This window comes from Culicoides brevitarsis, chromosome 1, assembly GCF_036172545.1.
Source record: "Culicoides brevitarsis isolate CSIRO-B50_1 chromosome 1, AGI_CSIRO_Cbre_v1, whole genome shotgun sequence".
In the NCBI taxonomy this organism is placed as follows: Eukaryota; Metazoa; Arthropoda; class Insecta; order Diptera; family Ceratopogonidae; genus Culicoides; species Culicoides brevitarsis.
Genome location: NC_087085.1, coordinates 22,403,925 through 22,419,186, shown reverse-complemented (window position 1 = coordinate 22,419,186; position 15,262 = coordinate 22,403,925). Strand labels below are relative to the sequence as shown.

General features: G+C 31.0%; 3 protein-coding genes across 3 annotated transcripts; all 3 read right to left on the bottom strand.

Moving 5' to 3' along the window:
* Window positions 1–636: 636 nt before the first annotated feature.
* LOC134828106 (putative fatty acyl-CoA reductase CG8306) lies at window positions 637–3,350 on the bottom strand. Its single transcript, XM_063841076.1, has 10 exons — window positions 3,134–3,350; window positions 2,961–3,041; window positions 2,493–2,704; window positions 2,247–2,432; window positions 2,074–2,189; window positions 1,749–1,795; window positions 1,541–1,686; window positions 1,236–1,475; window positions 922–1,179; window positions 637–864 (listed from the first exon to the last, which is right to left on the bottom strand). Exons 1-10 carry the CDS (start codon window positions 3,242–3,244, stop codon window positions 726–728), a joined length of 1,536 nt encoding a protein of 511 aa, XP_063697146.1. The 5' UTR covers window positions 3,245–3,350; the 3' UTR covers window positions 637–725.
* Window positions 3,351–4,942: 1,592 nt separating this feature from the next.
* Window positions 4,943–10,777, bottom strand: LOC134829321 (putative fatty acyl-CoA reductase CG5065). The gene is made up of 11 exons (XM_063842359.1): window positions 9,999–10,777; window positions 7,176–7,741; window positions 6,947–7,103; window positions 6,780–6,884; window positions 6,398–6,541; window positions 6,205–6,339; window positions 6,028–6,148; window positions 5,659–5,958; window positions 5,462–5,594; window positions 5,148–5,405; window positions 4,943–5,090 (listed from the first exon to the last, which is right to left on the bottom strand). The coding sequence occupies exons 2-11, from the start codon at window positions 7,265–7,267 to the stop codon at window positions 4,943–4,945; spliced, it is 1,593 nt and encodes a 530-aa protein (XP_063698429.1). The 5' UTR covers window positions 7,268–7,741; window positions 9,999–10,777.
* A 296-nt stretch (window positions 10,778–11,073) lies between these two features.
* On the bottom strand, window positions 11,074–14,118 carry LOC134829329 (fizzy-related protein homolog). Its single transcript, XM_063842371.1, has 5 exons — window positions 14,031–14,118; window positions 12,755–13,467; window positions 12,553–12,690; window positions 11,871–12,276; window positions 11,074–11,799 (listed from the first exon to the last, which is right to left on the bottom strand). The coding sequence occupies exons 2-5, from the start codon at window positions 13,340–13,342 to the stop codon at window positions 11,513–11,515; spliced, it is 1,419 nt and encodes a 472-aa protein (XP_063698441.1). The 5' UTR covers window positions 13,343–13,467; window positions 14,031–14,118; the 3' UTR covers window positions 11,074–11,512.
* Window positions 14,119–15,262: the final 1,144 nt, after the last annotated feature.

The following is a 15,262-nucleotide window of genomic DNA, read 5'->3' as shown; positions in this document are numbered from 1 at the left end:
ATAGTTTGTTGCTGTTTATCTTACGATGGACGATGGTTAACTGAATAAAATATTTAATATGCTTCAGAAAATTTCTACTTTCGAATTATTGTTTTTTCACCAATAATATTGAAGAGGTTGTGTGAAATATAAAACATCACATTCTTTTACTTATTACACATATAAATAATTATAAAATTGATTTTTCCCAATCCATATAAATAAATTTGTCGCTCGTGTAAGCCAAAATGAGTTGAGATGGTGCCTATTCTGTAAGATATATCAAAAACATTGCCAAGTTTTCGATGAACTTCACGAACAGTGTCATTTCTTTGTTAAAAATCATGAGTATACCTAAATATGAACATGTTTATGAATATCAAAAGTTGAATATTTTTGCAATAAATTCAATTGATGTACGTCGTGTGACTTTATATGTCCAGTATAGTGACAAATCAAACAACAGGAGCAATTAACGATAATTCACATATGCCCATCGATTTAAATATAAACTGAAAATATTAAACTATGATTTGCCAAAATATGATGAGATCGAACGAACAGGTTTCATTTTTTATAAAAAATCTAATGTACCTTCTTTTTTCCAAATCAAAGTATTCTTGAACCTCTTTATTTTTAATATTTAGAATGTAAAAGATAATCATAAAATATCTGTTTATTTTAATGCTAATGTTCAAATTGAATCCAACAACCCATTTTTAACGTCCACACAAAATACTGCCAATTCAAAGCAAGGAGAATAAAGCATAAGATACTGGTACTACAAACGGAATTTTGGACATTGAAATGCCTACAAAACAGGAAACAAGCCACCACATCAAGCAATGAAACAAAACTTGAAAAGCAATGTGCACAACGAACAACCTAAAAAAAATAAAACAATAAAATTTGAATTTAGAAATAAATAAAATTATTTCTCACATTTTGTCCTTTTTCTTTGCTGCTTCCAAGTGTCTTGGATGTTCGTTATTCAAGTATCTGAGTACACCTTTAGCTAGATTTTCAAAGTAATCATTCCATTTCAAGGTAGACATGTCGATGAAAAATACTTCTTTGTCTTTATCTGACAATTGAGAGCTGAGTTCCAATGTTTTTTTGTTGTGATACTTCCATTCCGTAAAGATAAACTTCTCCAATAAATTCAAAGAATTCCAGATATTCTTGTGAAGACGAATCAATCTAAAAGTATAATCTTTCTCTAAACATTGAAAATAATGTATTGAAAAGAAAATTACATGGGACGTCCACCAGTTATTTTTAAAAGTAAATCCAAGAAAATTGCCGGTAAGAAGTGCAAAAATATAGCGGAAATTTTATACATGAGTAAAGATGAGTGGAATTTCAAATTGGGATACCAAATTGCACTGCGCATTGGATGTTGATGAAGGTAGTATGGAATATTATCAGCCACACTTTCCCATCGGAAAGGATTTGTAGTGCTGCTTGTTGCATGGAAAATTTTGAGTTTTCCATCCCTATTGAGAAGAAAAGAGATATGTGAGGTACATGGACGAACTTTACGAAAAAGAAAGTTATTCACCTATTTTCGAAAACGTGCCAAGCAGTTACCAAAATCTCGTTAACCACTACATCGACAGGAATGTAATCATAAATTGTAGATTTTCCAACTGGTAATCGCCGAACCACTCCCTTTGAAGCACCCATCAAAAATCCCTGTGGTCCATTCTGTTCATAACAAGTTAAAAATTAATTCTTTGAAAATTGATTTGTCTTCCTATTTTTGTTACCTTTGAATTTGTCCAACCTGGTACAGGTTCATGCCATGCTGCCGTTACTGAATATTATCGAAAATGAAAGATATATCTCGTTAATAAATCTTGTATTTTTTAACTAAAAATATGTTCAAGGCTTTCGAAAGTTTGAAAGTCTTATTCAATACATGTTAATTATAGAATAAAGGCACAATTATTGTCACATTAATATGTAGATTTATTATTTTAAATCGATGTAACGAATCATGAATCGGAATAAAACGATCATTTTTTTTTTTTTGAGAACGAGCCAAATATTAAAGATTGTACTTTCATCAAAAATAGCCAAAAATAAACTTACTCATGCTTGGACGTACTATTCCGACACCAGCATTGAGTTTGGCGACGCATTTGTTAACTTCGTGTTCGGCAAGATGCTTTGTTATTGTGTACGTATTTGGATGATCCTTCAAAATACTGAAAAAAAATAATGAAAAAAAAATTGTTTTTTTCGTATTATTTTATAAATATTACGTAGGAGTTATTTTTTCCAATTCTTCATCAGAACTCTTATTGACCAATTCGATCAACTTTTCTGCATCTGTTGGAGCAGGATACAAAATTTCCTCAGTTTCAAGTAAATATGAATTCACATAGGCACTTGAGACATGTACCACTGCTTTCAGTTTCTTAATTTGTTGACATAATTCCATAATACGACTAAAAGTAATCGAAAGTAGGCAAACAGTTGTCAATAAATATCGCATTCAAAATTATTACCGTGTGCCAAGCAAATTGATATTCACGGTTGGGCGGAGTGTTTCGTTAAAGTCAAGAGTAGCCGCAGAATGGATGACCACATTTACATTTTCAACAAGTTTTTGTCGATCACTATTTGATAACCCCAAGTTTTCTTGACCTACATCTCCAGCTACTGCTTCAAGTTTGGTGAAAACACTTCCCGACTTTTCCTCAATCAATCTTTCAAAAATCTATTTGATTCAACAATATTAATAAAGAAAATAAATCTTAAAAATGATCTACCAATTACTTATTTACTAATTATTATGTAATACAACGAAACTATAATAAAAAATATTACATTGTGAATGGAGCATATTAGTTTTGATGATGATGATGAGTAAATAAAAAAGTAAACAAGTAGGTAAATATTTAATATAAAAAAATGTTATACCTACGTCATTGGTTTAGATTAAAATCAACGTAGTAGTCTTGGTATTTACTCACCGGGTTTTTTATCAAATCCTCGATACGCGTTTCAATAGATTTACCCTTTTTTGATCGCACAAGTAAATAGATTTTTCCAACCTGTTATTATGTTCCGAAAAGACACCATTTTAGTACTTAGTATGTATCACAAAATTATGCATTCCGTAACTTAAGATTTAATTAGTATTTACCTCCGGACAACATCTCAACAGTTTCTCAATTATTGCAATTCCCAAAAACCCTGTCCCACCGGTTATAAAGACCCGGGCATTTTTGTAAAAGTCTGCAACGTTCGAAGTCATTTTGATCCAACTTTATGAACTTTAATGAGATTCTTCGCCTATTTAATACGGATTTTTTAGGTTTGAACACGTAACACGATAACTACGTACTGAATACTGAAAGTAAATAAACTGGAGAAACGAGATGTAATAAACATAGGGTGGTCATCGATCAAAAATTTAAAAAATATACAGTGCATAGATATTTATCTTTGTTTTTTAGGACTTTAGAGACAATGAGAAAACAATGTTTGTATGTTTAACGAACGTTTAATGATTGAAAAATAAAAAAATTAGTTTTTGTTTTCTAAAAAATCCAATAAAACACCAAAAAGACAACCTATGAAGATCACACCACTATTTGAGTGTGTTAGTGCGTGTATTGCCGATACAAGAACACACACTATTCCATTTATGCATTAGAGTGTCTAAATGTTTATGAACAGGGGTACTGAATGTTTTTCTGAATCGACAGTGAGTTTTTAAAAAAATAAAACAGTAAAATATATTGTTTTAGAGATTTATTTTTTAGAATAAATCTAAATAAAACGAAACAATAATAATAATACTATTAGCAGTGTCAAAATGTGCTGAAAGGATTACAATGAATATAATTTTGCTCATACATTTCGCACTTCCATTCGAAATTGATTTATTATAACTTAAACATTCCATTTTACAAAATTGGTTTAATATGATGAAAATGTTATAAATATTATTTTTGTATAAATAATATCAATTATTAACTACATTTTGCTACTTTTTAATTTTAGGGTTTTATCTCCGTTTTCAAAACCAAATATACAAAAAGATAACTTTCCTTGCGGATCTGTTTCTATTTTTAAATAATATACATTATTTTTATTAATATTATTATTGGGGTAACAAAAGTAAGTATAAAACATATTTTTCTATCAATAAAATAAATTTAAAATTATGATTTGCTCTAATGTTCGAATTTGAATATATATTTTTTTTTTAATTTCATCCCATGTAATTTAAACTTATTCTCTTACAGCTGATTTTTTTTTTACATTTGCAAGTTCTTCACTTTACATAAATATATAGGCAGTATTACGATTGCAGCGTCTATGACTATGTTATTTTTAAATATATTATCTTTTTTTATGTTTGTTAATATTTTGTCCTTTAAAATGGATTAATTTCACAAAAAAGGGAAGAAAAAAATGAGACTTGCAATTCATAATTTCAACTTTTTTCTGATTATTTTTCGTTTTTTATGTATTTTGCTTTTTTACTCATTATTTTTTTTTTTTTGTTTTTTTGATATTCTTTATTTTATTAGTTTTATCATTAAGTTGTACTAAATTTAGTTATTAATCTTTACTATTACTAAACCTTTTAAATTTATTCACTAAAACACCACGCACCTTTCCATTCATGTCATGAGTAATTTTTTTTTGTTATATTTCGTGAGTAATTTATTTTTGTTCCTAGAAACTCTTTGTGAAAACCAAACTCCACATAGTTTTATAAACATTTGAAATATTCTAGTTGTAACAATCAATTAATAGTCTAAATACAAAATAATAATTTGATCAATGGGTAGCGTTCTTTCTTTAAAATATTCTGTAAGAAGGAGAAGGTAGTAGCGAAATGGTTAACATATTCTTTTGAAATATGCACTTGAGTGCATAATTTATATCATATAATTTATTTTAATGTTATATTTTCCTATAGGTATTTAAATGTTATATTTTATAGTATAGGTAACATGCGAAAAAGACTAAAAATCATTTGTAAAAATTTATTCCATGAATTGCGCAACAATTTTGATCGTTTCATCAAGAATCGCCAGAAAAGCATAACCATTAACAACTTTGAAAATTGATGCAAAATGTACAACCTGCAAAAGGTTATGTAAAATTTATTAAAAAAATTAATAATTATTTAAAAATATTACCTTCTTAGTTTTATTCTGCTATCAGGTAAAGTGTTAGGACTTTGTTTAAATAAAAATTCTCGGAAGCCAAGGACATATTTTTCAACGTAATCTTCCCACTCCAACTTAGATACATCGATTTGAAAGTCAACTCGGTCCTTTGCGTCTAAAATTTGTGATAGTTTTCGAACATTATCGTTTTTGAAATTCCACTGGCGTGTTGTAAAATATTCCAAACAATCAACAGCTTTCGCTAGTTTATCTTCAACTTTAACCATTCTGTGTCGAAAAGAGGTGTTTTATTCAAATTTGTCAAAATGTTACGTTTTACTTACATTGGTTTACGTCCAGCAACACGTGCAATAATATCCAAAATGTAAGCAGGAATGTAATGAACTAGTGTACCGTGAATAGTGTTTATAAATCGATTTTGTCTAAGAACACCAGTTGGATACCACAAAACTCCCTCTAAAAAGTTTAAATTTATTAAGCTAAACGTACGATATTATTTTCAAGACATTAATTTACTAACCTAATGGATGCTTTCTCATATTTTCTATAGATAAATTAACAAAACGCCCCCACGAAATAGGTTTTTGTTCACCAGTACAGCAATTATATATATTCAAGCCACATTGCTTAGAAAGTGCTGTTTTCCATGCAGCAGTAATCATCAAGTTTATGACAATATCAACCGGTACCAAATCTGCTATCACATTTTCTTTGCACATAATTGTTCTAAATAGACCCTTTCCTACTGCTGACACTATTCCAGTGGGACCATTCCAGTTATCAACCCATCCTACTAACGGTTCGTTCAAGCTGGACAGAACTAAAATTACAAATGTGTTTGATTTTTAATATTGACCAACAAAATTTTCATTCGTAAATTATTGCTTACCGATGGATGGTCTAACAACAGCAACAGGTAAATTTCCAGCTTCTTTGTGGAGCATGTGTTCTGCTAAAGCTTTTGTAAATGTGTACGTGTTTGGTCTTTTTCCAATCAATGAAGGCGTTATCTGCAAAATATTAATTTTAGTTAAAATTAATTTTTTTTTGGTAAATTTTATGGTACTTTGTCCAACATCTCCTCCGGCAACCAATTTATCAGCGCAATTATGTCATCTGGGCAATAGGGAGGTGCATATATGATCTCTGCCACTTCAGGTTTGTCGCAGTTGCAGTATGCTGTAGAGACATGCACAAGGGCCTTTTAAAAGACTCAAAGTTAGCATTTTCTTTCATTAGAAGGGAATACTTTGACTTACATCTAGTGAGTTCATACGATGACAAAGTTCTACCAATCTCTTCGTGCCTAACATATTAATAGTAACAGACAATTTGAGCTTCTCGTCAAATTTCACAGTTGCTGCAGAATGAAAGACTATCGAAACATTCTTACAGAGAAGTTGCTAAAAAAAAGAAATAAAATACATTAGCTTTAGGGGACTAAATGTAATCATTTCACTTTTTGTTCAAATTACTTTCAATTTTATAGACAAGTGACTCAACGTTTCTTGTATGATTTTACATGAGTTATCAATTAAAAAATCGCAAAATATATAAAGGTTAATTTTTAAAAAATGGACAAAAAGTGAAAAAAGGGCTTATAGGAAAAGCGATTTATAGTAAGAAAATGTAATATCGTACCTGATCACTTTCGGATATACCTAATTCCTCTAATGTGATATCACCATAAATTGGTATGACTTTGTTGAGTACATTTGGCTGTTCTTTTCTAAGTCTATCGAATAACTGAAATACGAATATCATTCAGTTTGGAACATAGATAGTATTAATCGTATATATTTACTTACTGGATTGTTCAGAAGTTCACTTAGTCTAGTTGTGATTTCTTGACCTCTCTTCGGTCTAATCAACAAGTATATATTTTTTATTCCTGGACATGATCTTAATAATTTTTCAACCAAAACCTTTCCCATGAACCCTGTACCCCCTGTTATAAATACACTCCTAAAAATTAAAAATAATCATGTTAACATTGGATATATATTTAAAAATAATTACTTTAAAGTAGGTATTTACCTGTTGTTGTAAAAGTCTGCAACAGGAACATAGTTCTCGAGTGGCGCTTCTAAAGTGGATGTCATTCCGTTTGCAGTTTTACTTAGAACCATTTTGAAATATTGCTGTACACGTGTTTCTCGTTATTCAATAAATGTTTAGGTCAATTTTTGTTTCTAATTTGATATTTAAGGTATCTTTACTTGGACATCTATGTTTTAACTTTTAAAAATAATTTAACAAGTTTCTTGTAGCTTTATGTTATTAACAAATCAGCAATTTTTGTGGCAAGAACACTAAATTTATTGTTATAATATTGATTGAAATAGTTTGTATTTTCTTGAACTTGATGACGTTTTTCTGTTTACTTTTGGAAGCAATGGTTACTCTTATGTGCGGGCATAATTTCTACTGGAATAAGGTGCATAATTCTTAAAAAGAATTGAATTTGGCTTTTTTTTTGTTTTTGATAACTCTATAGATGACAACAGTTGCTTAAAAAAATCACAAGTAGGTTTTCTTCATGCGGCTCGAACAATATTACAGATGTATGTAATCAGCTTAGCATTTTTATAGTGTTGGATGTTCTGTAAAAACAAAAATATGTAGGTACATTAGAAATATGAATAATTTTTATTTAATTTATTTTATTCGATGTCCTAACAGACTTAATAACGTTGCAATCTCAATGTAGAACGATAGCTAATAATTATTACGATACCATGCTGAAAACGATCTTTTTGGATGTTTAAGGTAAGTAAAATACATAACATTGAGCTTCACGCAAGATATAAAATTGCAGTTCTTGCGCAATTCTATGTTTTTAAGTAACGGTCGATCAAATCTGTGACACTAAAACTGCAAACCAGTCTGACAGCCCCAGTTCTTTACGTTAAGGCTAAATTGACTCTCGTACTATATTCATTTACATAAACGGTTTATCTTGTATAATGAGAGACATTATACTTATTTTGACTGTAAATTTTTTATTAATTGCACAAGGTTGTATCTGCAATAACTGCTGCAAGATACAGAAAATAAAAAACTATACTATGTATAACCGAAAAGTTGTTGACTCTTTCAGACACTTTTAATTTTTGAGCCTATCCTTATATAAGTTATGTAAATAAGAAATTTGAATGATTGTGTCTGCGAGACAAATTTTTTACTTCCGATGGTGAAATTTTAATTGTTCATTTGCATATTCGGTTGAATCCGCAAAAAATACTACACGCTGTTGTCCAATTAAACTAAGGAAGCCGATATTCCAATGTTTATGAACTTTAAATTAACACGAAACTCGCATACACACTTATTTACAGATAAATAGTTTTGCACTGATGCGTTGACCTTATTTTCTTGCAGTTACTTTCTTTTCTTCAAGACGGTTTAATTTTGATATGTATTTTGTTCATTTTATTCGTAGATATTCACTCGGCAGCTCTCTATTTTTGTCAGTTTATTTTCAAAAATAATAAGACTCGAAATATGTAAACTCAAAAATTCTAGCACTACTTTAAATTCATTGAGCGAATTATGATACATAATGGTCATTCACTTTCTTACAATCTAGCAGTTATTGTTGTAATACCATTGTGATAACGGATTTTTACTCATGAATATATTTTCTTTAATACACGACACTATCAAATTATCTCTTTTAACTTTCGATTATGTTATGTAAAGTGCCACAAAAAAATATTCAAATGTAAACTTTGATTTAAAATTATAAAAAAAAAGAAATGATTCAAAAGTATCAAATAGGAAAATCACCTGTGCCTTTATGGAACGACAAACGTAAACTAAAGCAGATAAAATAAAAATATGAGTAAAGGTAATTTGCTCCATACTTCCAATACTGAATGTGGAACATCTGTACATATTGTATGATATATGTTGATAGTGTAGTAACTATTCACTGTAGCATATACCTCCATAATGAAATTGATGGAAACAACTGAAAGAAGAATTGAACGATTTATCTTTCTCTTTCAAAAAATGTTTTGTTCTCTCTATTCTGTTCATTAACATCAATGGGGAAAAGAGACTGAATTTAAACGAGAAAATTATATATAGAAAAAGACCATCAGTATAATGTTAGTTTGCTCCTAATTTAATTTAATCTGATTTATTAAACTAAGAGTTTGAATATCATACAGAGTAGATTTAACAATATACTTTCAATGCATACAATAAAAAAAGTAAAAGCATAAATAAATATCCATAATGTTATTATTATCATTTTTTTCAAATTTTGTCACATGGACATATTCGGATTTAATCAAAGTCTGGACTGGACGTTATATATGTAAATATATGTATGTTAAAACATTTATCCTCTGTGACACTTACAAAATTTGATATTCGGCTTAGAATCATTGACCTCGATGTAAACATAGTGGACTATTTGTAAGCTAAATTCGAGTGACATAGTGCACAGTTGAATACTAGAGCCTTTTTTAGTGAAAATAAAAATAATTAAGTAACAGTTTCCACGTAATACATATTTGACATACAAAAAACCTGTTATTTATTTTTAGTATTTTGAGATTTTCCAGTTCATTTATACAAAAGCCTTTGTACTTTTTAGTTCTAAGTTCAGGGTGTTAAAAACCACCAATGTTTTGTCATGTATTTGTGACGTAATACACCTTTGCCGTCTGTGGTAACTAAGTCACAGTTTATTATATGTGCATGGCACACAAAAATTCAATTGCCGGGATATTTTTTTCTTCAGAATACACTTATACTCAAAAACTACAAAGTTTTTCTCTAACATTATTTTGATATTACTATTGCATTTATTTTTCAGCAGATAATTTGTCTCCTTTGCATTTTTCTTACCTTTTGGTGTTCTGGGATGGGCCGATAAAATATTCACTTTAAATTTGAATTTGTCTCATGATTTCCTTCAATTCGTTGGTTTTATCGTTTTTACAATTTGATTGAAGTTTGGTCAGGGAGACTTGATGAAAATGGTATTCATATATATTATTTTTCCTATTATTATATATATTGCCAAGACTTTTAAAGCATTGTACAATTTGTTTAATTAAATTTCAGTATTGAGCACGCCCTGGTTTGATTGTGTGGATCGATTTCCGCAACCTGCTTCAGTTCGTTCAGTTTCTTATGGATTAGTTAGTCAGGTTGTTGTTTTTATACAAAATTAGAAATTCTTTAAACATTAACATGTATTTACTACAAGTATATATTTTTTTTTACAAAAAAAAAATACTTTTCTTTTTTTACACACGTTTTCGGAAGGAAGAGTCCACTTTGAATAAACTTTTCTAAAACGTTTATTCAATTTTTTCTTTTGATTACGATCTGTTTTGGCAATCTTTGAATGTTGTACTGCTTACAATAGTCAAACACTTAGAATTTCTTCAAAAAAGAATTAATTTTTGCTCAAAAAAATCAATCCCGACGCCATGTTACTGTGTGTGTGTGTAAAAGAATACTGAACATATTAGAAAAGTGTAATAGCACGTTACTGCGCATGTCTCATCTTTGCAGTTGATCGTATGTTCAATTCAATTTCTTCCTTATGGCATGACATGTATACAGAGAAAACATAAATTTTGACTTGAAATTTTATTGTAACGAAAGCAAGTATTTAAGCGGGGATTTTTCTACGAACAGCATATCAAACATATGCGGCTTATGCAAATTGTAAAATATAATACACTCTAACGTTTAATTTTTCAATATTAGTTGACACCAGTAATATTTTTTTCATAAAACTTGTCAGAATAATTTGTAGATAGAATATCTATAAATTTGGACACTATTTATAGAGTTACAAAAACAAACAAAAAAAATTGGTTGAAACATGTACCTCGAAAAAATGATTCATAATAATAAAAAAAAAACTACAACGTAAGTAACTTACCCTTAAATTTGGAAGATGCTAACAAATATAGTACGTTTATGATACTAAATCTAATTTCCTTTCATCAATCTAAACTGATTAAGTTACACTACTTTAAGATATTCGCTTTACAAATGATGGTTGATTCTATAATAATTTTACGTCTCTCGTCACTACATACCGAGCCGCTTATTTGCTTAAAATTTACGCTGATCGATTTACTTTTTATACAAAGAAAAAATTAGGATTTGAGAGTACTCAGCATCTTGAACAATTCATTTTATTTATTTTTTAATTGTATTTGAGACCGTTTTATAGATACTTTGAATTTAAATAAACCTAAACTTCATCCTTATACTCGTAATTATAGTTCTATTTATAATTTTCAATTGTTATAAATTTTCTATATCTCTTAGTTAACTCCAAAATTATTGAAAGAAAAAAAATTACACAAATATATCTTGATATACAGTCGATTTCTAACTTATCGTATGTTAGTGAATAAATTTAGCACACTTTTGTTTTCCTTTTGGCTGCGTGCTTTGCTAAACACATTCCAAAAGCGCAAAGTTTCGTCTCCAGCTCCAGTTACAATGGCTTCTCCATCAGGTGATAGTGCTAAGTATAGTACTCGGTATGAATGTCCTGTTAATTTTGCTACTTGTGTCAATGAGGGATACTTCCATACGAGTATCTGATTCTGAGAGTAGCCATGCGTTGAAACGAGCTCCGATGAATGTTTTGACCACGCTAAATTACAAACTTGTGAACCTGAAGAAAAAAAAAAAAGAATTTCCCATTCTAATTATATGAAACATTGAGCAAATGAAAATTTAAATTACCGGTGTCAACACTTTGCATTGGTTGGCCAGTGAGAGTGTTCCAAAAACGAATGCAACGATCAGCTGTTCCACCTCCACTTGCCAGAAGTCCATGATGATGTGGTGACCAAGCGATTGCTTTGACTGCAGCTTGATGCTCTGAATACGATTGAACAGGGCTAAGAGAGTGTTGATTCCATACGTAAAGGCGGTTGTCGTTGCCCCCGCTTGCCAAATATTGGTTGTCGGGAGACCATTTTAATCCACAAACTTCTTGTCTGTGTCCCACCAAACGTCTTTCTGACATTTGTGGGGGAGTTCGGGTATCTCTTTGCATTATCAGTCTATCTCGAGACCCGCTCGATAGTATGTCACCATTCCATGCCAATGCGCCAACACGAGCAGAGTGTCCCGTTAGCTTGTTAAGCTGAAATCGATATTTTTTAAAATGAAATCTATGTATGTTTGAAAACTAAACCGGACAATTAGCATGTGAAAAAAGTAGGTGACTAAGGTAATTGACTTGTTAAGTGTAGCAAATGTGTATACATTTGCATACGTGTCATATGCATACAATATTCGTATATGTACATGTGAAATATTGTATGTCATCATAAAAAATTTATTTTTTTTTTTTAATTCTTAGGCGAATAAATTTAATTATTTTACTTTTTTCACTTTTTGACCAAAAACTGCATGTTACCTGTTTGCTCGCAGATACATCCCAAACGGTGACATAGCCCTTGTGGGTGCCCACAGCAAGTTGATGTCCTCGTTCACTCCAGCTTACAGATGTGACAGTGTTACTGTCGTCTGCACTTAAATCGCATAAACGCGTGACCTGAAACAAAAGATATTTGTATGTGTAAAAGTTGGGTACTCAAAATAATTTAATAGATGCTTACCTGACTAGTACAGGCACTCCATAAATAAACGCAACTACCTAATCCTACTGCAAGAACATTTTGTGCTGACCAATCAACTAAGTTAAGATAAAAGTCATCTTGCAATTCTGGGGCATCTAGGACTTTGAATGGTATCCTCGAGATCTTTCTTGTTGCCTTGCGTGGAGAACGTAATAGCTTTTGACTCTTTATGCTGACGGGCGATAGCGAATAGGGACATTGTTCATTTGTCTCGTTCTTCGTGGGTGACTGATAGTTGAAGAGACCCTTATTGATGTTTGAGAGGTTGCCAGGTTTGTCATCAGATATGGATTTCACATCTTCAATTGCAGCACCTAATAGTTCATTCTTCAGTAGGCAAGAATAGGCTAGACTGTCTCGTGCTGACTCGCTACAATCACGTTGCTTCTTGTTCGATTGCGATGGACTCTCATTTACCTTTGTAGGGCTGGCAAACGTAGTGTGCCAGTTATTGTTAGTTCTGCTTGGGATAAAACGATCGAGTGCTGACCCGGGTGACTTGAAGAGATTTTTTGCAACTGGACTGCAATGCTTCAAAATCCGTTTTTCATAGTCGGGACTAAACATGTTCAAATCTCTTTCAAATTTGTGACTGGCGATACCTCTGCTCGTTAACGATATGAATCCAATTTTTCTTAGACAATTTGTAAAATAATATAAATTTTAGCAAATATATGTACTGGTGCTTCGGACTGAAATGACATAAAAATAAATTTTTTCGTTAATAACACATGCTTTCATTGCATCTTTTCTTATCATCAACTGGTTCAAGGTGCTGCTGATAACAGGAAGGTAGATAGAGGGAGAAAGGAAGAGAGTAAGTATCAGATAACGCAACACCATTAATTTATATTTAGGCAATGTCTAGTAGTAGATATCAGGGAAATATTTATTTTTTTAAAAATGTTAATTATCAGTCTGTAGGTGTTTGGACGGAAGACGTTGATTATTCCAAGCACTAAAAAGTATTTACTAATTTGGCAAGAAAATTATCATAAAACTGCCATATTTGGATTTTCGGATACTTATTTTTATTGTAATGTGCGAACGGAGAACTGCGAAGTAACTTTCTTTTAATTTCTTTTGTTGTTTAGCTTGTTTTATTGTTTAATTTTGAAACAAAACATTAACGCGTAAAAAAGGAAAAAGAAATCCACTTTTTTTCACAACTCCGATGGCTTTATCCTCATCCAAATATGAACTGGCCAATCAAACACACAATATTTACGATATTTTGATGTATTTTTCTAATTACCTGCTCTTGAAAGTTGTAAAAATTAATAAAATAAATGTTTACTCAGTATTCGACATTCGGAGACGAGTCAGTTACACGGATTGTTTTGATGGATGCGTTTTTCGTTCTGGGCCCCACAGAACGCCGTATGCTGTGTATTGTTGGGGTACGTCGCTACAGAAACCCGTATGTGAGCATAGTGTTTGTACAGAATTTTTTTCTGTGAGCTGGGAAATGTACAAAACCATTTTCTGTGAGCTGGGTCACGTACCGACATTTGATTGTCACCTAGGGCTGGTCAGAAGTCGTTGTTTGACACCTGGGATTTTTTCAGAATCATGCAACCTGGGCAAGGGGTTTTTCAGTTTTTTGTAACCTGGGATTCCTCGTACAGGATGCTACAGAAACGCGTATAACTTTGCGAGCCCATATCTCGGGAGTTTTCCATAAAATCTCATGAAAGGTCTTCCATAAATTGTAGATTTCGGTCTGATCTTTCGATTGTCCAAGGATGAAAACCGTGTAGGATGTCGGAAAATTGTCGGGAAAATAGAAATGAAGTTGGAGGATGAGACGAGTTAAAGTGATAAAGTTGAATTAGCAAAGTAGCGAACCGGTAATAACCGGAAAAATAACGGTAATATGGGTGAAAATGTTTCACGTGCCCTCTCGCATAAATTTTTCCAAAAATCCATGGAGGGTTTCGAGTAATCCATAAAAATAATTATTACAATACATACAATATGTGATATCTACAAGGTTTTTTCTGCTATTTTTCACTAAAAATTTTGTAAATTCTTTCCTATTCTTAATTGCTTTCTTTACTGAGACTCAAGTCGATAACTCACATTTTTAAAATCATTGAATATCCTGACACATATAAGTACCACTCCTTGGCATGATAATATTATTCATGACTATTTTTACTTTAATTTTCGTGGATGGCAGAGATCATAATTAACTTCTAATATAGTCTTAGAATTTTCAGGCTTCAAACGCCTTTTCAAAGGCTTTGTAATATTAATTTTTACAGCAAAACAGCTGAAATGTACATCTAGGTAAGTGAAACGAAAAGTTGTTACATTTAGGTAGATAAAAAGACTAACTTTGGGCTTGAATACATTCAATTTTGGGCTAATAAATGTATCGCACTCTTTTCAGCTTCAAATTAAATGTTCGTCTAATACTTCTAATCACGGAACTAATCAATCGTAAGCATTTCTTTCTTTTTAACAAACGTGTCCGGAACAACA

Excerpts from the sequence above, each read along its gene's own strand:
- LOC134828106 (XM_063841076.1), bottom strand. The coding sequence starts at position 3,244 with ATGACTTCGAACGTTGCAGACTTTTACAAAAATGCCCGGGTCTTTATA. Across the intron at positions 1,687-1,748 it reads CAGGTTGGACAAATTCAAAG|AATGGACCACAGGGATTTTT; the intron begins GTAACAAAAATA and ends TGTTATGAACAG. Across the intron at positions 1,476-1,540 it reads TGGCACGTTTTCGAAAATAG|GGATGGAAAACTCAAAATTT; the intron begins GTGAATAACTTT and ends TCTTCTCAATAG.
- LOC134829329 (XM_063842371.1), bottom strand. The coding sequence starts at position 13,342 with ATGTTTAGTCCCGACTATGAAAAACGGATTTTGAAGCATTGCAGTCCA. Across the intron at positions 12,691-12,754 it reads GGAGTGCCTGTACTAGTCAG|GTCACGCGTTTATGCGATTT; the intron begins GTAAGCATCTAT and ends CTTTTGTTTCAG. Across the intron at positions 12,277-12,552 it reads ATGTATCTGCGAGCAAACAG|CTTAACAAGCTAACGGGACA; the intron begins GTAACATGCAGT and ends TATCGATTTCAG.
- LOC134829321 (XM_063842359.1), bottom strand. The coding sequence starts at position 7,267 with ATGGTTCTAAGTAAAACTGCAAACGGAATGACATCCACTTTAGAAGCG. Across the intron at positions 6,340-6,397 it reads ATCGTATGAACTCACTAGAT|GCCCTTGTGCATGTCTCTAC; the intron begins GTAAGTCAAAGT and ends GTCTTTTAAAAG. Across the intron at positions 5,595-5,658 it reads TATGAGAAAGCATCCATTAG|AGGGAGTTTTGTGGTATCCA; the intron begins GTTAGTAAATTA and ends TAAACTTTTTAG.